Genomic DNA, 21323 nt, shown 5'->3' with positions numbered 1-21323 from the left:
AGAAGAGAAGGAAAGAAATATCAATGTATGGTTGCCTCTCGTGGGTCCCCTGCTTGGAACTGGCCTGCAACTCAGGCATGTGCCCTGACTGGGAATCGAACCGCGATCGTGTGGTTCACAGTCCTGCGCTCAATCCACTGAGCTACACCAGCCAGGGCTGTTTACTGCTTTTGTCACAGAAAAAAAACCCTAAAAGTTCAAATATTTAACTTCACTTTTTACTGATCTTACCTTTGAGTGTCATTTATTTTAGTAAAGATGGGAAGACTCGTCATATTTTATCGCACAGAAAGGACTCATAAGAGACTCTGGGAATTTGTCTGCACTAAAATGATGTAACATCAAGTTAAAAATGTAATCAACCCTGTTTTCTTCTAATTGGATAAATGCAGGACATTACCTCTGATGCATACTAAGACCTCTCTTAATTATATATCATCCATGTCATTTTAATGCAGAGGTGATTCAACCTAACCCTGGAATTCCCTGTAGTTTGTTCACATATTTATAATGGAGATAAAGGTAATTATGAGAGGGGTTTGAGACCACTCTATATGATTTGTTCAGTGTTATGTTTTATTGAGTCCACTGCAATATTTCTTCTTTACTACTGAGTAATTAAGTGACTCTTGTGATGAAGGGTAATATACACCTGAATACACTTTATTGAAACATTATTAGTAAAGCTCTCAGTTCACTGTGGAAGCTCTCTCTGTGCAATGGCCAGCAGGGAAACTTGCTGACTGTGTGAAGCTGGCTTTGTTAAATTAGCTAAACAAGGGGGAGGAGCATCTTGATGGTCTCTGTAGAGTCTCAGATGGCAGAATTTCGGGAAGAGGATGGGTAGCATTTGAGGGCTGTGTGGTTAGTCATAGGGTTATTTTAGGATGGAAGCTAGTAAGTGAGGTCCAGGCAGAGACTGATAAAATTTGTCACCTAGGAAAGTTGCATTCTTGTTTTTGGAATGTAAATCCAAGAGCTAATGTTAAATCAGTTTCTTTGTACTTTTATGTTGGAACACATGGTTTGAAAGCAGCTGTATTAAAACATTTAAGTTCATAGTTGTGTTGCCTATCTCAGAATTTACATGTTTTCTGATTCATAGGATAGTTTCTTAGGCTGTGGTTTTTGTTTTATTTCTTACAACAAGCAAGTAAACATCACAACAAAGTATAACATGTATTTATTATTCTTTTTAAAATTTTTATTATGTAACTTATTCTTTAAGAAATTAATAAGTAATATATTTTAATTTTACTTTTCCTGACAATCTTCAAAATCACATAACCTTGTTGGGTAACTATATGTATATATCTATATCTATGTTATAAAAATTATTCTTTTCTTTTAGTACTATTAACTCTGAGAACTCATAGAATTCTAACAATAAAATGCCTTTGAAAGTTTATAATTGTATTTAGGACCTATTTGTGTTCATTCTAAATAAGTATTTAATTTTTTATATCCCATCTTGTTGAGAAAATTATGCTTCCCAACTACTAGAGCCTTATATGCTACTTATGTACCACTAAAATTGGATGAAGTTGTCAGATATTCCATTTTATAAAATAGAGTAATGCTATTCTCAGGATGATTACATAAATGTGAAGAGATTTTCAGAACAAGAAAATTTGTGTAAGAGAACTCTCACAAATGATGTGTAATAACCAAGAATTGCTAAAGGCCATATGCTAGTTCTTTATTTGAGGTAAAAACTATAGTAAAAGCCTTTCCACAGATGAGTATTCTATGTAGTACATCCTAATCTGAACACATGGCAAAAAAATAGACCTATCAAAAACCCCATACAAGGGATAGGCAATATTTGCCTTTTTGAAGTTAAGTCCTATCTGCTTTCACTGAAGCTTATCATTCATTAGATAATAGCCATGTTGGGTACAGTTTTACATTTCAAAATGCCCTTCATAAAATGTACATTTAAAGCATATTCTTCTTTTCCACTGGTCTCTGCCAACATTATTTAAAATTCAAATTCAGGAAATCTCCTTATTCTTCAACTCTTCCTCTTCAGTGACTTTGTTAAATTGTAATATCTACCAGGTACTGTGTTCCTTGTGTCAGTATTTGGCTGACAGAAGTTCATGAAATTCTCACCTGGAGACCTTGAGAGCTGGATGTTATTATTGCCTCTGCTCTAGACATAGGAAACCTAGGCTCAGAGAGACCCACAGCAGTGCAGCCACACTCCCATCTTAGGAGGACATCTGTACTGTACCGTTCCCCTCCACCATGCTGCCTTAAGCTAAAGGAATTCATGTATAAATGCTGTTCTCTATTTTTTGTCCCTTATGTTTAATTCTAGATACCGTGGGGCCTAAGTTTTTTTTTAAAAAAAAACCTCATTAATAACCCCACAAAATCTTTTTGATTGAAATCGTCATAATTATTTGCTGTTGTTGGCTAAAATATTGTCATCAACAGAGATGCTATCAACTAATCCTCTGATTTTACTAAGCTTTATTTAAGTTATAAGGAGATAAAAATGATATTACAATGTGGGGGAACCCAGGGACCATAAAACATCTTTCAGAAAATACAACTTTCAAGGTGGTTACTTTCTCAAATATATTCATTCTGGGGACCAAATAATCATGTGACCTCTCAGATGACGTGGGAGAGTCTATGTGTGATGACCAGGATATTTGCTTTGTTTTCTAAGACCTTGAAAGACCACATACCTGCTCTTCTCAACCTGTGCTTGTCCTTCCCCATTTTCTTCTCCAGGACTGCCCACCAGAAGCAGGTGATTTCCGAGCTCAACAATGCTCAGCTCATAATGATGTCAAGCACCACGACCAGTTCTATGAATGGCTTCCTGTGTCTAACGACCCTGAGAACCCATGTTCCCTTAAGTGCCAGGCCAAAGGGACAACCCTGGTTGTTGAACTTGCACCAAAGGTCTTAGACGGGACTCGTTGCAACACAGACTCTTTGGATATGTGCATCAGTGGTTTATGCCAGGTAAGTACTGGCTTCTTTTCATTCTGTGTTTCCAGAAGATCTTAGTGTCTTTCTATAAATACCTTTTCCCTTATTCTGCTGTCTGAATCACTCAGTGCTGCTTTTTATTGTGCTTATAAATAATGACAGATTCTAAAATTGAGGTTTAATTTCAGTTAAAGCTACAAGTGTTAGATTTAACACTTGTATTAAATAGTGTTGTATTTTGTGTTAGAGAAAAATAGACTAGACTTTTTTTTCCTTTCCTTGAGTCTCATCAAATACAGAAAAATAAAAATCCTTGAATATTTTATATTATTTTTTGACTATACTCTGAAATTATCTCTACCTTACTTGTCCCTGAAATGAGTTTTATGTCTGTGTATATGTGCATTTGGAAGCATCTATTTTCATTTGCTTAGAGCTTTCATTTATTTTGAGTCAGAGAAGGTTGACTCTAAAATCTCCACACTGTAGAGAAATTTGTTTCTTTATCATATCTGTAATTTTGTTGAAAGTTCATACAGACTGTCCTGAATGACATGACAGTGTCAGTGAGATCAGAATCCAGCCAGTAAACCTTTAAAATAGGACAGCAAAGAAGTGTGATTTCTGGTATCTATTATTGTCTACTTTGGGAGGGGAGTTAGAAAGGGGAAGGAGAGTTAGTACATTTGCCATCTTGATTTTAAATTATATTTTTTATTGTTGACACCTTTTCAAGTGGCCCCCATTTTATACCCCCCTTACTCACCCCCTGCCAGCCCCACCCCAGTCTTTACCACAGTATTGTCTGTGTCTGTGGACTATGCATATATATTGTTTGTCTAATAGTCTTCATCTTCTTTTATTCAGTCCCCCACCCCCTGCCCTCTGAGATCTGTCAGTCTGTTCCATGTATACAACCCTCTAATTCTGTTTTGTTTGTCAATTTATCTTTTTTTATAATGTATTTTATTGATTATGCCATTACAGTCATCCCTTTTCTCCCCTTCACTCCCCTCCACCCTGCACATCCCCTCCCACCCATATCCCTCCCCCCTTTACTTCATGTCCATGGGTCATAAGTTCTTTAGCTTCTACATTTCCCACACTACTCTTGCCCTCCCCCATCTATTTTCTCCCCACCATCTATGCTACTTACTCTCTGTACCTTCTCCCTGCCTCTCCTCCTCCACTCCCCTGTTGCTAACCCTCCATGTGATCTCCATTTCTGTGGTTCTGTTCCTATTCTAGCTGTCAGCTTAGTTTGCTTTTGTTTTAGGTGTTGTTGTTAATAACTGTGAGTTTGCTGTCCTCTCACTGTTCACATTTTTTATCTTCTTTTTCTTAGATAAGTCCCTTAAACATTTCATAAAATAAGGGCTTGGTGATCATGAACTCCTTGAACTTGACCTTATCTGAGAAGCACTTTATCTGCCCTTCCATTCTAAATGAAAGCTTAGCTGGATAGAGCCATCTTGGATGTAGGTCCTTGCGTTTTATGACTTGGACTACTTCTTTCCAGTCCCATCTTGCCTGCAAGGTCTCTTTTGAGAAATCAGCTGACAGTCTGATGGGAACTCCTTTGTAGGTAACTGTCCCTTATCTCTTGCTGCTTCCAGGATTCTCTCCTTCATTTTTATCTTGGCTAATGTATTTATGATGTGCCTTGGTGTGTTCCTCCCTGAGTCCACTTTCTTTGGGACTCTCTGAGCTTCCTGGACTTCCTAGAAGTCTATTTCCTTTGCCAGATTGGGGAAGTTCCCCTTTATTATTTGTTCAAATAGGTTTTTCACTTGTTGCACTTCCTCTTCCCCTTCTGGTACCCCTATGATTCAGATGTTGAAATGTTTAAAGATGTCCTGGAGGTTCCTAAGCCTCTCCTCATTTTTTTGAATTCTTGTTTCTTCTTTGTTTCGGTTTGGTTGTTTCTTTCTTCCTTCTGGTCCACTCCATTGATTTGAGTCCCAGTTTTCTTCCCATCACTACTGGTTCCCTGTACATTTTCCTTCATTTCACTTAGCATAGCCTTCATTTTTTCATCTAATTTGCGACCAAAATCAACCAGTTCTGTGAGTATCCTGATCACCAGTATTTTGAACTGTGCATCTGATAGGTTGGCTATCTCTTGGTCACTTAAATGTATTGGCTCTGGGGTTTTGATCTATTCTTCCATTTGGCCTTTTTTTTTGGTCTGGTCAAGCCTGTTATTTAATGAGGGGCAGAGCCTTAGGTGTTCACCAGGGCGGGGCAACCCAGTGGCTGGGTAGTGATGCTGTATGTGGGGGCAGGGTCAGAGAAGGAACAATGGCACTTGTTTTGCTCTCTCTTGGATTTCAGTCCCCTCTGCCGCTTCCCACAAGCAAATTGGGCCCTTCTGATGCTGGTTCTCCAGTGGAGGGGCTTGTGTATGTTCTAGGACCCTGTGGATCTCTCCAGTGAATTCTCCTGTGAGGCTAGGAGTCTCTGTAAGCACTTTTTCAATTGGTGCTTTTAGGCTTTATTTTCGAGCACAGAAGCCCTGGGTTGTGTGGTATGTCTCACTGCCCATTTTTGCCTAGTTTATCTGCACAAGGATGTGTGACCGTGGTCATCCCTGTGCCGTCTGTACTCCAGGTCTGGCAGCCACTGCCTTTACCTGCCATGACCCCTCTCCACCAGCTGCCAACTCCACCCCCTTACCAGCCTGGTTGAATGGTTGTTGGACTTCCATAGAATTCAATTTTCTGTCTGTTATGGTTGTGTTTTTGTTTCTAAATCTTTGTTGTCCTTAATTTTGATTGTGTAAGGAGGTACAGTAATTCTACCTATGCCTCCATCTTGGCCAGAAGTCTGTTTGTCAATTTATCTTGCTTATTAGATTCCACATATAAGTGAGATCATAGGGTATTTTTCTTTCTCTGGCTGGCTTATTTCCATTAGGATGACCAGCATAGGTTTTGAAGCAAGCAGTTGCTATAATTTCCTTTGTGCTATATCTCCATATATTTTTATTTCTCATAAAGTAGACATTTTAAGAATCTTTGCATCTCCTTTCCAAGAAAACATTGGTGAGAATTTTTCTTCCTTCAGAATCTCTGATATCACAACTAACAATACAAAAATTAACATAAAATATGTCTCATTAATTTTTTCAATTCACATGTTTATTTAAAACAAATCTACATTCAGATATAAAAGAAATAACTGTAATGTGAAGTACTACATGAGATGTGATATGTCCTGAAAGGTTTAATGTCAAGAGGGAGGAGACATTTTCAATCTTCATGAGGTCTAGAATCATGAGATAGGGAAACTTTGGCATGTCCAAGCACTTCTCAGTTACGAAGATGGAATGATAGTTACATACCTGAAGTTTTCTTTACATATAAAATATGTAAATTTCAGATATAATTTTGAATTTAGAACCTTGCTATTTTTTATTTAATCTTTATTGTATTTTTTTCATTACCATTTAGTCCCCTTATACTCCTCCCCCCGCGGCAATAACCACACTGTTGTCCATGTCCGTGAGTCCTTTTTCCTTACTATTTCAAAGCTACGAAGGCCTTAGAGATGATCCAATCTAAAAGCAATATATTTGAACATTATTTGTGACACTTGGTGTTTGCTTCCTTCTGTAGGACTCTCAGTGGCATTGAAATGGAATCATGGAGTCTTTAAAAGTTTTGGGAATCATAGAGAATTGAAAAGCAAATAGATACAGAAAAGGGAATATGTTGAAGGGAATGGCAAATAAAATAATTCTTTATGCATGTGTACTGTTTGAATAAAACAAGACAGATTTCCTTTTTGTGAAAAAATGAGGACGGAGAAGTTGTATGATTTTTCTGGAAGTTATATGGTTGGGTGTGGCAGAAATGGGACTAAATTCCAGGTATCTTGATATCTGCTTTAAAGTTATTTGTCCTATATGTTACACTGAGGTGAATGAACCAAAACAAACAAGACAGGTCAGCAAATTAGGTTTCATTTGTTTCCGCTGCATGGCAGTTCAACATGGCCTGTTTTTTTCCCTAGTCCAGTCCTGCCAGCTGGCCTCCTATACCTTGGCAACTAAAAGGAAATCCTATATCAACAGCGAAAGAATAAATTTTATATATGTTAAATATGAAATGACAGTGCTGGATTTTTGGTTATAAGTACAAGCATGCCTTCTTAAGTTACATCGTTATGTGTGACTTGTGAGATTTAGTGGCCAATGTAAACTCTATAATATCTGTAAAGAGTTGTGGCCTTTTGTACATAGAAATTATATGTGGTTATTATTATCTTCATTTATCTGTCTTATTAGAGGCAACAATATGGTAAAGGAGATAAAAAACTCAGGTTTGACTTAGTCACTAACAAGAAGTTGGGCTGGAGAGCAGGGTACCCCCAAGTGTACAGTAAAAAGAGCAGGTTCGTGAGAAAATCATGGAAGCTTGAATGGCACATAGGACTCTCATAAAGTAAGTGGCCAGGAAGGCGTTTTGGAAGAGAGAAGACATAATCATAGGTCTGCTATAGAAAAATTAATATAGCTGCATTTACAGGATGCCTGGAGACAAAGGGACCAGTGAGAAGAAGGCTCTCAGAGCAGCCAAGGTGGAGGTGACCCTGTGCCCTGGCTGCGCAGGGACAGCAGGAGCAGAAAGGAAACTAGGTCTGGAGCCAGGGGAGAGTTTCGTTTTGATTATAACTCAGGCAGAGGGTAGAAAGCAATCAATAAAATTATTCATGCTCAAGGGATCAAAAACAACCTGTTAATGTGAATGGATAACAGGTATGGTTTTTAATCCTTGGTATGGTAATATATATGGTAATCCTATTACCATAATAGCCTTGTGTTTTCCTTATTAAAACCTACTTGAATTTTATAAAACAAGGGAAGGAACAGAAAATAGCAAGATGAGTGTGGAACGAAGGTGGATTACTTCAGTACAACTTTTTCTGGAGGACAAGAGTGAAGTCAGTCACCAAAAGCACTTACTACTACCCCGAAAGGGTTTAAATGCATACATTTTATTATCAGAAAACTTTCTATATTTAAGTTTTATCCATATATTGGCAATTAGTCTGTTCCATCTTTGGTAAAAATATTAAGAAAAAGCCATATTTTCATATTCTTAAACTGCCAAAAAAATCTTAATGCTACCTTAAATGTGCGGTTTTATAAGTAGCTTTTCCTAGTTTCCTGAAAAAAGCTCCCCTGTCCTATTTTTTTCTCTCTTCCATTTCTACCCCATTGTTGGGGATTCTTAGCTCTCTCTCTCTGGCTTTATTTTAGTTGTCTTATATTTCTTTGTACATTGCATCCTATATTTTTTTAAGGAGTATATAACACAACTTTTTATAATTAGTACGGGGCTGAACACAGTCATCAATCAGCACAGATGAAGCTTGTGGGAAGTGCACAGTTGGTCTGGTGGCATGTGACAGGCACATGGAGGGTACCATGGTAGAGTGCCTATGAATGTGTAACGACACATAGACCAAAATCTGGAAGCAGATATCCCTGAGTGTTATGCGTACTACAGGGGCATTATCATACATTTCTGCATTTGAATGTTGCTTCAAACATTTTTAAGGCTAAGCAGATAAAATTATACACCATAAAGAAGCAAACGTTTAGCTTTGGACATAGTCTGACCTTGATAGAAAATGACAGCATAATTATAGAGATCCGTTAGTTATAAGCACCAATTATTTCGATATACATGCTTAATACTTGACTAAGAACCACTATTTCAAAATTGGGCTTTTAACTCAACCAAAACTATGGAGCCCTAGACTTTCAAGCCAGGAGATACTTTAGCAATAAATAGACACAGCTATTTCACAGAGGAAGAAGTTGAGACCTGGAGGCCATCCCAGGGTCATGAATGAGTATATTATCTGTATTTGTTGTGAGGGTGCTTCAGGAACATTCTAGACTCATCACTATTTATAATATAGACCTTAGTATTATTTGGTAATATTAGAGAATCACATTAGGCAATAACTTAGGTTCCATTTTTATTCACATAAAACATTATATTTGTTTCAGGTATACAACATAATGATTTCATATCTGTATATGTTGCAAAATGATCACCACATCTAGTTAATTCACCACCACACATAGTTAGAAAATTTTTTTCTTGTGATGAGAACTTTGCAGATACACTCCCTTAGCAACTTTTAAATAAAGTATTGTTAACTATAATCATCATTCTATACATTACAACCCCAGAACTTGTTTTATAACTGGAAGTTTGTAATTTCATGCCATCTTCCCTCATTTTCCCCACTCCACCCACCACCACTCCCCACCTTTATCCACCTGCACACTGCTTTCATAGTGACATTGATTTACATTCCACAAATAGTGTGCAAATGTTCCCTTTTCTCCACATCCTCACCAACACTTCTTGTCATTTTATTCATAGCCATTCCAACACAATGAGGTGATCGACATCGCACTTTAGTTTTGACTTGCATTTCCCTCATGATTAGTGATGTCAGGCATCTTTCATGTATGTTTGCCATTTGCATGTCTTCTTTGGAAATATGTCCAATCAGATTGTTTTCTTTGCCATCGAATTATATATATTCTTGATATATTGAATATTAACCTTTTATGAAATATATGATCTGAAAATATTTTCTCCCATTCTGTAGGTTGTCTTTTCGCTTTGTTAATGTTTTCCTTTGCTGTGCAAAGCTTTGTATTTCGATACAGCCCCATTTGTTTATTTTTGCTTTCATTGCCTTTGCTTTTGGTGTCAAATCCAAAAAATCATCACTGAGACCAATGTCAAGGAGCTTTCCCTCGATATTTTCTTCTGTGAGTTTAATGGTTTTAAGTCTCACCTTGAAGTCTTTAGTCCATTCTGGGTTTACTCTTGTGTATGGTATAAGATACAGGTCCAGTGTCATTCTTTTGCATGGGGCTTCCAGTTTCCAACCCCCTTTATTGAAGAGACTGTCCTCTCTGCATTGTGTATTCTTGGCTTCTTTGTTGTAAGTTACACTAATTGACCATATTCATGTGGGCTTATTTCTGGGCTCTCTATTCTGTTTTTATGCCAGTAACATACTTTGTGTTACTATTGCTTTATAATATAGCTTGAAATCAGGGAGGGTAGTACCTTGAGCTTTGTTCTTCTTTCTTAAGATTGCTTTGGCTCTTCAGGATTTTTTTCTGGTTCCATACAAGTTGTATGATTGCTTGTTCTATTTTTGTGAAAAATTCCATTGGAATTTTGATAGGGCTTGCATTAAATCTATAGATCACTTTGCATAGTATAAACATTTTAACAATATTAATTCTTCCAACCCACAAGTGCAAAATATCTCTCCATCACTGTGTGCTTTCTTCAAATACTTTTATTAAGGCCTTATGGTTTTCAGTGTACAGGTTTTTTATCTCCTTGGGTATTTCTAGGTATTTTATTCTTTTTAATGCAACTGTATAATAAATGGGAGTGTTTTCTTAATTTCTCTGGTAGTTTGTTATTAGCTATAGAAATACAAAATATTTTTCTATATTGATTTTGTATTCTGCAACTTTATTGAATTTATTAGTTCTAACAGTTTTTTTGAGTCTTTAATGTTTTCTATATATAATATGTTATCTGCAAATAATGATAGTTTTACTTCTTTCTTTTAGATATGGATACCTTTTATTTATTTTTCTTGCCTAATTGATTTGGGTAGGACTTCCAATAATGTGTTGAATACAGAAGGCAAGACCATGCAGCCTTGTCCAGTTCCTGATATCAGCAGAAATGCTTTCAGCTTTTCACTCTAAGTGTGACATTAGTTAGCTGTGGGCTTGTCATAGATGGCCTTTATTGTGTTGAGGTATGCTCCCTCTTTACCCACTTGCTTGAACATTTTTATCATGAATGAGTGCTGAACTTTATAAATGCTTCATCTGCATCTATTGAGATGATCATATGATTTTTACCTTTCATTTTGCTAATGTAGTGTAGCACATTGACTGATTTGTGGATATTGAACCATCTCTGCATCTCTGGAATAAATCCAACTCGATCAAGGTGTATGATGCTTTCAATGTACTGTTAAATTCAGTTTACTATTTTATTGAGCATTTTTGCATCTGTTCATCTGAGGTATTGGACCATAATTTTATTTTTGTCTGGTTTGGCTATCAGGGTAACTTTGTCTTCTAGAACGAGTTTGGAAGTATTCCCTTCTTAACTCCTTTATGGAAGAGTTGGAAACAGTAGGTATTAATTCTCCTTTAAAAGTCTGTAGAATTCACTAGTAAAACTTTCTGGCCCTGGATTTTTGTTTGCTGGGACAAAATAGCTTCCAATTTTCAATGACTACCATATCTAGGCCCTTTACATGTCCTTTTTCTAATACTTACAACTCATTAGGCAGCATTATCCTCATTTCACAGATGAAGAACTGAGGCTTGGGCAGATTATAAGACTTGCTTAGAGACACCCAGCTTTGTGCAACTCCAAAGCTTTTATTTCTTCTAGTGAGTCTGGGTGGACAGAGGCAGGTACTGTCTGGTGTTGAGCAGTGGTCTCCAAACATGTCTGCATACCAGAATCATCTGGAGAATTCTCAAAAGATAAAACTCTTGTCCCTCAGCCCTCAGATATCAGATTTATTAGTTCTGCATTTTGCGAACACTCTTCTTATGATTATGAACCACTTACAAATTAAAAGGCAGATAGTATCTGAAGTCAAATGACACATATTGGAATCTGGCTGCTCTTTAATGATCTGTAATCTTGAGCAAGTTACTTAACCATCCTACATTGCACTTTTCAACCTGTGAAAAATGAGATTTCCTCAAACTATAGAGCAGCAAGAGAGAAAATCCTATGAAAATGCTTTAAAAACTGTAAAGTGCAGTGGTCATGCAAAAAAAAAAAGCCTGAACATTTGGACTTCCAAATATATATTAAAGTAGTGGTTCCCTGTGTGGGATTTCATAACCCTGTAACAATTCAAAAAAGTTTATGGAATGAGCTAAAGTAACCAATCTATTCTGCTAAGTAAGGACATTGAAAAATTTTTTTTAAACTGCTGCCATGGACTTTCACCGTCATCATTTTGTTACTGAAATATTAACAAGAAAGAAGTAAAAACCTGATTTTAAGAATAAAGGACTTAGATTCAGCTTGCTTAATGAGAATGTTGCTACCCTGTATTTACTTTACTTTTTTTCTCCAGGGTACAGAGATTGTCACCACTAGTATTTCATAGACCAGCATATCTGGTCCAGCCACAAGGAATGTTGCTGCTTTAGGTTGTGCCATTTCCCCCAGGATTGTACAGCTAGTTAATGACAGACTAGAGGTCAGAGGATGTCAATGTTTATCCACCTTTTCTAACTATGCCGCCCATGTTATTTCTTCAGTGTCACCCATGGGCAAATATTTTTGCCAGATTTAACTCTGTCTTTATATATGAAAACAAAAGGTTTGGTGAGTATATCTTTTTCTACAACATTCTGTCTCTTCTCTCCCTCTTGGAATCTGATCATTGTCCCCAGAGGGTACTGTATCTCTCCCCACCTTTGGTAACTCAGACTAAATGGGGATTTTTGTTTGTTATTATCTAGCCTAGGTGAAGCTGGTGACAAGGCAGCACTAGGAAGGCAGTTTGTCACAGTAGGATAGTTAGGAGCAAAAGCTTTGGAGTCCTGCTACTTATTGGAATCCAAAGTCCACTGCTCACTGACACATGACTTTGAGCAAGTTCCTAAACCTCAGTTTTCTCATCTGAAAAATGAGGTTAATATTTTTAACTATATGATGGGATTGATGTGATGATTAAATTAAGTAATCAAATGCATTAAAGTGCCTACTAGCTTTACTAGCGCATACTACTAGTAATACCCAAATTATTGCTTTTCTTTTTCTTTTTCTCTTCATGGCCTTTTTGAGTATGTGGCTCAATGTGGTTATACATTCAAAAGGGGATACCGGCTTCTCAATGAATGAACAGACCTTCTGTTAATTTCCTATTGAAACCTTCTTTTGCTAATGGCTCCATGATGTAGCATTATTAACCCTTGATCCAGGGTAGTGAATTGCATCCTGTAGAGTTAATGAGCCATCACAAGTAGGATCAGCTCTATTAGCATTGCTGTTATTCATTTATTTTGATTATCCAAATTGCCCCATTTATATTTGTTGTAAAGCACAAAGCTGGTTTCTGTTTTAAATACATATAAAAAGAGTAGCATAAATTTACAAGTAGAACATGTGCTGCTGATAAAAGTAATTCTGAGGTTATTTTGAAGTCAAATACAGAAAAGTGTGTTTTTATTTTTGTACTTAATGCAATTCATCAGTTGATACATAAAATGTTGATGAAAAAGACCAAGAACAATTATAAACCACATCTTTTGTAATGAATCTACATATTTATAACAATACTTACTGCTATTTCAGAAAATAAGACATTTCAAAAAGGAAAAAGAGACTTCCTTTCCAGTAATTCTTTACATAATATTGTTTTAAATGAATAATACAATAAAAAATAGGCAACAAATTGCATCACAGAGTTTTGATATTAATACTGCGGCAACATTAAAATGAACCATACTTCTAACAAAGAAGGTCTTTCCATTTTTAATAATTCCTGTGGTGAGTAGTTTGAAATGAACTGAATGGAATAATTATTTCTCCATCTCTGCCTGTGACCTAAGTCACTGGTATCAAATGTCTCCCAGTGATTCTGAAGGTGGTGATGTCAGAAACAAGGAGTCAGCCATTTTTCCTTCTGTGTTTTGTAATCTAATTACACATGGAAGCATATGTTGCTTATAAGATTTAGTGCACAGTCTTTTTTTCTTTTTTCCATGATAAAATAAAGATGAAATAAACTATTAATACTTTACAGTTGAATTTTTGGCAAATTACTTAGTTTCTAAACATTGTTTATTTGTTCTTTCAACAGTCTGCTGTGTATTGGGTACTGAGGATACGAAGTTGAGTAGGATCCCTCAGGGATGATACATTTACTAGAGTTATTGTCAAAAATTCATTCATTCATGCACTTAACAAATATTTACTTAGCTATTAGCAGTGGTGTACTAAATACTGAAAATACATGAATGGACAGAAAATGCACAGTGCCTACCCTCCCAGAACTTACACTCTGATGAAAGATATGACAAGTATACAGGAAAGTATACTATCTTCACTATGCTACATTCCTGTCACCAGAAACAATAAAGTATACACTGTAGTCACTATGCTATATTGTCCTTACTGTAAACAGAGTGCTTTTGCTAAAATACAGATTCGCTTTATTTTTATCTGCTTGAATCATTCCAATTGCAGTCTTTTTTCAGGGTAAAGAAAACCCAAATTACTTTACATGGTGATTTCTTTACTGGATGGCTTTAAAACAAGAGAAATGTATTCTCTCACAGTTCCGGAGGATAGATGTCCAAAATCAATGTGTCATCAGAGCCATGCTTCCACCGAGGCTCCTGGTACAAACTTTCTTTGCCTCTTTTTAGCTTCTAGTTGGAAGGATCAGTCTCTGCTTTCACCCTCACGTGACCAGCTTCCCTCTGTGTCTGTGTGTCTCTATTTCTTAACATGACATTTTCCTCCTGTTGTCCCATCTCTTCCTACAAAAACAACAGGGATACTGGATTGGAGCCCATTTTAATTGAGTATGACCTCATCTTAACTTGATTATGCCTGCAAAGACCCTTCCAAATAAGATCTCATTCACAGGTACAGTGGGTTAGAACTTCAGAGTATCTTTTTGGGAGACATGATTTAACTCACAATAAGCATATATCCCTGTTTATTTGCAAATAGTACAAAAATGTATGTATATTTGTACTATTTGTACTATAGATATACATGCACGTGTGTGTATTAATATATTTTTGAGTTGTGTGTAGGAGTCACTGTTGGAAAAATTTAGACTAAATCATAGGACTGTTGAACTAAGACATGGAATCAAAAACATTCAGAGGAAGAGAGCTGGAGAAACCTAATTGGGCCTGGATTTGAAGAGAGAGAGTGAAGAGACAGCAGGTTAAAGAGCCTGGCAGGGCCCATGTTATGAGAAGACATGTAAGTTATATTAAGAATGTTGGGGACTTGGAACATTGAGGGCAAAAAAGTGCTGTTGACGCAGATGAACGATACGTTAAGATACTTAATTTCGAAAAGTACTGTGCAATGAGGGCAATGGATTGGAAAGGAGCAACACTGGGAGTGGGATGAAAAGGAGAGATTTGCAAACAAATCAAGGTATGAAATCCGTGGATTTGGCTATTGCTTCAGTGTAGTAGGAGAGAAAAACTGAAAGGTAAAAATGATGCCCAGGTTTCTAGTTTAAGCAGAGTATGGCGCTACCATTCCTTGGGATGCAGACCATAGGCAAAGGGTCTGACACGGGATTGGGGGATGGTGAGGGATGAGAAGATAATGTATGTACAGTGTACCACTGATTGCCACTCAGTGAGTCTGTATCCTTTCTTCCTCCTTATATCTGTCTTCTGAATTGGAAGATGTGTTTTCATTAAATTCATGTAGTCACAGTCTACTTATGTATGATTAATACTTGTCAGTTTAATCTTTCCTAAGACTGTGTACCTCTTAGATAGCAAGCCAACTGAAACGTTTGTTACTTTTAGGAAAAACTATAGTTTAAAATTCTTTGAGGTACCCTCCCTCTTTGAAATAGCTAAGAGATCTAGAAAGTGACATTCCATGAGGATTCTCTCCCCACCTTTTTGCTCAGACTGAAACACTGGAATTTTTATTTTTGTTTCTTTTTCTGCTTTTCAGTGGGAGAATTTTTTTCTATACTTCTCATAGAAAAACTTTTTTGAAAGTTACATTAATTCTCTTTTTGAAAGTAATCATGGGTAGGGATGGACAAAATCATTGATTTTGTTTTTCCAAAGAAATTCAGTAAAGTGTATAAAGGCAGAGTGAATCTAATTTAGCAACTTTTTTGAATTTTATTAGTTTTCATGCTGCATAGTTTGCAGAAGGCAGTATGCATATCATCATGTGCTTCTTGTGCCTACCTTTTGGGGAATCTTTATTATTTCTACTTTATAAATGAGAAGAGGGAGGCTCACAGAAGGTCCTACAACTAGAGAAAGGCACAGCTATGATTCAAATTCTATAATTTTATTATATGCTTCTTTCCTCTGGGAAAAAATATGTTAATAATGAAGCATAAGTATCAGTAAGCACAACACCTCTTTGTTAATACAAGTATGAGTAGTTAATAAAACTATAAGTAGCTCAGGAAAGGAACTCTGTGGCCTACAATTTTCACATTTCATTAAATGAAAGCTCTACCAAGATCCAACAACTTTTTTGATTTACTCTATGATTTCTTGTCTGATGAATGATTCTGTAAGCCATTTGTTTGGAGAAATACCAAATGTGCTAATTTTACTTAATTATCTTTAAGAATGTTTGAAATTGTTAGTAACTACAAACTTTGAGATCACCCAAACCACCCTCACTTCTGATACTAACTTCGAGTTCAGGATCTCCAAGGTTTCTCAGGTTCTATAACTCACTAGAAGGACACACTATTGTACTCACAGTTACAGTTTATTGCAGCAAAAAGATACTAATTAAAACCAGCCAAAAGAAGGTGCATAGAGCAGAGTCCAGGAGAATTCAAGTGCAGATCTCCCAGCTGTCCTCTACTGTAGAGTTCTGTGGATTGCACTTAACTTTTCCCAGAAGCAATGTGTGAAAATATACATGGAGTATTGCTAACCAGGGAAACTCATCCATGTCTTGGCATCCAGAGTTCTTATTGAGGCTCAATCACATAGGCATAGTTAATTACCTGCAGGGTTCACCCTAGTGTCCATCCTCCCTAAAGATTGTGGCCCAAAGACTTCAGCATTAATCATATTGTTAGTAGACTATCGGACATGGCCCAAGGCCCTCAGACCAACAAAGACACTCTTATTGGTCAGGAAATTATTTACAAGGGCTCGGAGTTACCTCCCAGGATTCAAGGGCACAGGGCAGACATGTCTTTGGGCAAAGTTTACCCTTTACTGCACAATGACTTTGGGGTCTCCTTATTCACTCAACAAATATTGAATACTTACTATTGGTCACTAGGATACCCTGTGGGGTATGTAGCAGTGAACAGGACTCTAGTCCTTCCCTCAAAGAGCATCATAACTGGAGAAAAATATGCTCAATTTTTCCTCATTTATTATTTCTAACTTTGGAGAATCACCTTATTATCTGTGAGAGGACTGCATGAGAATTGCTGCAACATTAACACCAAATAGTAATTCTGTGTGTGCCTGTCTGTCCGTCTGTTTGTCCATCTCTCTTAAAATGTGCAGAATGCTGCAGCTGCTTTGGAAAATAGTCTGGCAGTTTCCCAAAATGCTCAACATAGTCAACCTATGTACCAACAATTCCACTCCTGGGTTTATACCCAAGAGAAGTGAAAGCATATGTTCCCACCCTCCCCCAAAAAACTTGTTCAGGCATTAGTGTTTGGATATTCATAACAGCCAAAAGGCAGAAACAACCCAACTGTTTATCAACTGGTAAATAGATGAATAAAATGTGGGCTATCCATACTATGAAATATTATTCCAGAATAAAAAGGGATGAAGAACTGATACGTGAATGAATCTTTAAAAGAGTATGCCAAGGGAGAGAAGCCAGTCACAACAGGCCACGTATTCTATTATTTCATTTATATAAAATGTCCAGAATAGGCAATTTTGTAGGGACAAAAAGTAAGTGAATGGTTGCCCAGGGCTGGGGTTAGAGTGGAATGGGGAGTGACTGCTAATGAGCATGCCACTAGCAGTCACTAGTGGCGATAGGTTTTGGTGATGATCTCACAATTCTATTAATATACTAAAACCAATGAATTATCGACTTTAAATGGGCATATTTTATAGAATATGAATTATCTCAAGAAAGTTGTTTTTTAAATGGAGTACAAAGTCTCTGGACTAAATCTGGAGACTGTTGTAGCTGTGAGGGTACTCTTTGACAAAGTGACTGTGACTGACCCATTGGTTTAGGTGAGTGTCCTCTTCATTCACTATGTTCTAATAACTCATTTCTGACCCTAAATGTTTGTGTGTATTAAAAGTGATTTAGAAACCAATACACAACAGATCTTTACTGAATATACGCAGAATGAATGGATAGTGATAACAGACCAGAAGTTGAACATCTTTTTTTTAAGAAAAATAAATTTGGATTTGAGAGGTCTGTTCCCTACTATATTAAATTCTCATAGCATTATTTATTTAGCCACATTATATATTAACTCTGTACTTAATTTATTGAGCGATTTCACAGAAGACTGTTTTGAAATGGAGAAGATAATTTGAAGTCTTGCAGTTTAATCCTTTCATTTTACATTTGAGATATTTGAGGCCTAGATAGTTTCAGTCAGATTTAAAAATTGGGTTGCCATGTGATTCTGAATTAGGCTCCATGGGGATATGAAAGTCAATGTGATGATCCCTGTCTTCCAGCAGCTTATAGTCTTAGTGAGATGAGGCTCAGACACAAATAACTGCATATAATCAGTAGCAGCATGAAATGGAGAAGGGCCTTGAGTTTTGGACTCAGTTTGAAATCTGACTTCTAAATTTACCATCTGTGTGATCATGGACTATTTGGTTCTTTAAGACTCATTTTCCTCATTTATAAAAATAGAGGTAAACATGCATAATATTAGTAATAATATCTGATCTTTATTGAGCACTTATGTGCCAGGAACTATGCTATATAAATATTTTACATATGTTTTCTTCTTTAATCCTGACATGAATCCATGAGAAGTTGTTAATATTTTTATAGAGGAGGAAAGTGAGGTTTAAAGAGATGAAGTACTGTAGATTCATTTATCCAACAAATGTTTATTGAGCATTTATTGCTAGGGATTATGCTAAATACTAGGAATGCAACTCTAAGTACAGGGCACAACTGGAGTGCAGAAGAGGAGCACCGTGATTCAGTTCTGGGAGGTTGGAAATCTTTCCTGTCCAGCTCTCAGATCACCCTCTTCACCAGAATGCAGTTTTTCAATGAAACTCCCCAGGGGAAGTAATACTCATGCCCATCTCTTGCACCTGTTTATCTCTTGTTTCCTTTGTCTTATATTCACTTTCATGACCGCCTAGCTAACCCATTTGACTGAGATGTCTTGATTGGCAGAGACCTCATGTTACTTGTCTTTAGTGTCTTTATACTGAGTTGCACATCAGACGGTTTCATGGATGCATCAACACATCAATACATGTCTCTGCTGACTATTCTTGTCTCTTGATGATCCAGCCCTCTCTAAGTGAGATAAGTGGTTTATCCTGTCTTTTTTATCTTTTAATCTATTTGGACCTTGTTCTCATTTCCTTCAAGCTATAAAACAAAGTCCATTTATGTGCATTTAATTATTTTGCTGTTGTTTTATGATAATTGGCCAGAAATAATTTAGAAGCTGGGATCTACTGCTGTCTACACTTTTTTAATTTTATTTTTTAATTAAAGTTTACATTCACGATTATTTTGTATTAGTTTCAGGTGTACCACATAATGGTTAGATAATCATATACTTTACAAAGTGGTCCCCCAGATATTTCAAGTATCAATCTGACACCATACATGCTATTACAATATTATTGACTATATTCCGTATGCTGCACTTTACTTTCCCTGGGACTATTGTGTGACTACCAATTCGTAATTCTTTACTTACCATGGAAGATGGCTCAGATCAACCTAGAAGCCTCTCTATCAAGATAACTGTTGGTTGGCTCAGTGTATCAACCAGATTCTCTGGATGAACTCTCATTGCTGAAGCCATTAGATCCTTCCTGGGATTAAATTCAAAAAATGCAAAGTAGGTTTCCAAAGGCCATAAATATTCATCAGGATTCCAGTGTGATGTAGTTCCTTTCCTAACTGTATGTTAGAAAATGGATCTGGACCTTGTTTACACCTACAGGATGTTTCATGGTTAAATTGGATGGTCTTCAGATGTGTTTTTAATTAGTTCAACTTACTCCATAATTCACATGGTTATCAAGTTTTGGGCCATAAAATGCTAGTGTTCCCAGAAACTTGAAATGCAAGTGGTCGGTGTTTCAGAAATTTGAAAGATTTGAAACTTTGCTTTAGGTTAAAAAAAATAAAATACCATAGTCCAGTTAAAATAAAGTAGAATCGGGGAAACCTTATTCAAATTGGGTATCTTAAGACACTTCATATAATTGTTTTAAAATGTTAAAAATCAAGTCCAAGTATGAAAAATAATTAGTAAGTAATTATACACTGGTTAGCTTATTTCCAAGGAAATACCAAATTAAGTAAAGGGATCAGATTTCTAAATGTTGTAGCTATTTCATTGTCGAATCCTTAATGAAAACAATTTAAAGCATCAGGTACCTTCCAGCTTTTGAGACATGAACATACTTTTACCCAACTTTTAACACACTCATGTTTGCCAAAGGCTCGCCTGGAACATTCTGAGGGAGAGCTGCTTTCCAGCATCAAGAAAATCTACCCAAGCACCTAAAATTAGTATAATAAACCCCACCTGTCCTTCCTATTGCCTTTTGGTTAGACTTCCCTGAGGAGCTCAAATCAAGGAGGAACAAAGTGTTTTTGCTGTGGACTGATTACTTGTGATCCAGGAGGACACTTAAGGATCTGAGATAGAACAGGGAGGCCAAGACAAATTCAGAGACCTCAGGAGATATTTTGAACCTCTTTTCAAAGCTAATCACAAAATAATGTCTTCAGAAGGAACCTTGGGGATCACCAGCTGAGTCTTCTCATTCTATTTCTAAAAACACTGAGCACAGGAGCATATACTCAAGCTGTCTCTGTTAGCGAGCAGCAGAGCCAAAAAAAACCTGAACTCACTTCTCTGGTGCCAAACTCTGTACTCTAATCTGTACTAAGTGCAAATGCTTTATGTACGTGTGGTTTTAAGAACCTGTAAGAGGAGTTTAAAGTATTTTCTTTTGATTAGTATTATTTATTCATTTTGTTAGTCTCTTTCGTTATTACTAAGTGCATTTTCGTCCCTGAGCTAAAGTCCCCCCCGCCCTTTAGGGCTAAATTATCACAAGCATTCCATTCACTTAAAAACAGTTGAACTATAAAAGAAAATACAAGTGGAAAACCATGCCAACAATAAACATTCTAAAAAACTTAATACACACTTTTATTCCTGCAGAAATGCCAAGCGCAAACCTGCTACACCTGCAAGCTGTGGCTAGGAGCGGGTGACTGGCGAGCCCACGTGCACTTAGGTTTATGACTGCACTTGGGTACCAGCTTAATTTCTTTGCCAGTGGAGACAGGTGATTTAAAGAAACAAATATTTCAGGGGAAGGGGAACAGCATAGGGAAGCCTGGAATAAGTAA

At 36.7% G+C, this 21323-nt stretch overlaps 1 protein-coding gene across 2 annotated transcripts in view; it reads left to right on the top strand.

The window, feature by feature from the left end:
* ADAMTSL1 (ADAMTS like 1) overlaps window positions 1-21323 on the top strand; it is a 437788-nt gene that overhangs the window by 102427 nt on the left and 314038 nt on the right. For both annotated transcript variants that reach the window (XM_037061917.1, XM_037061916.1), the window contains exon 4: window positions 2746-2982. In XM_037061917.1, coding sequence (XP_036917812.1) covers window positions 2746-2982 — 237 coding nt within the window. The remainder of the gene's footprint in view (window positions 1-2745; window positions 2983-21323) is intronic.

This window comes from Sturnira hondurensis, unplaced genomic scaffold (assembly GCF_014824575.4).
Source record: "Sturnira hondurensis isolate 20B ecotype Veracruz unplaced genomic scaffold, ASM1482457v3 Scaffold0013559, whole genome shotgun sequence".
In the NCBI taxonomy this organism is placed as follows: Eukaryota; Metazoa; Chordata; class Mammalia; order Chiroptera; family Phyllostomidae; genus Sturnira; species Sturnira hondurensis.
The sequence above is the reverse complement of the archived record's forward strand: the minus strand, read 5'-3'. Positions and strand labels throughout refer to the sequence as shown.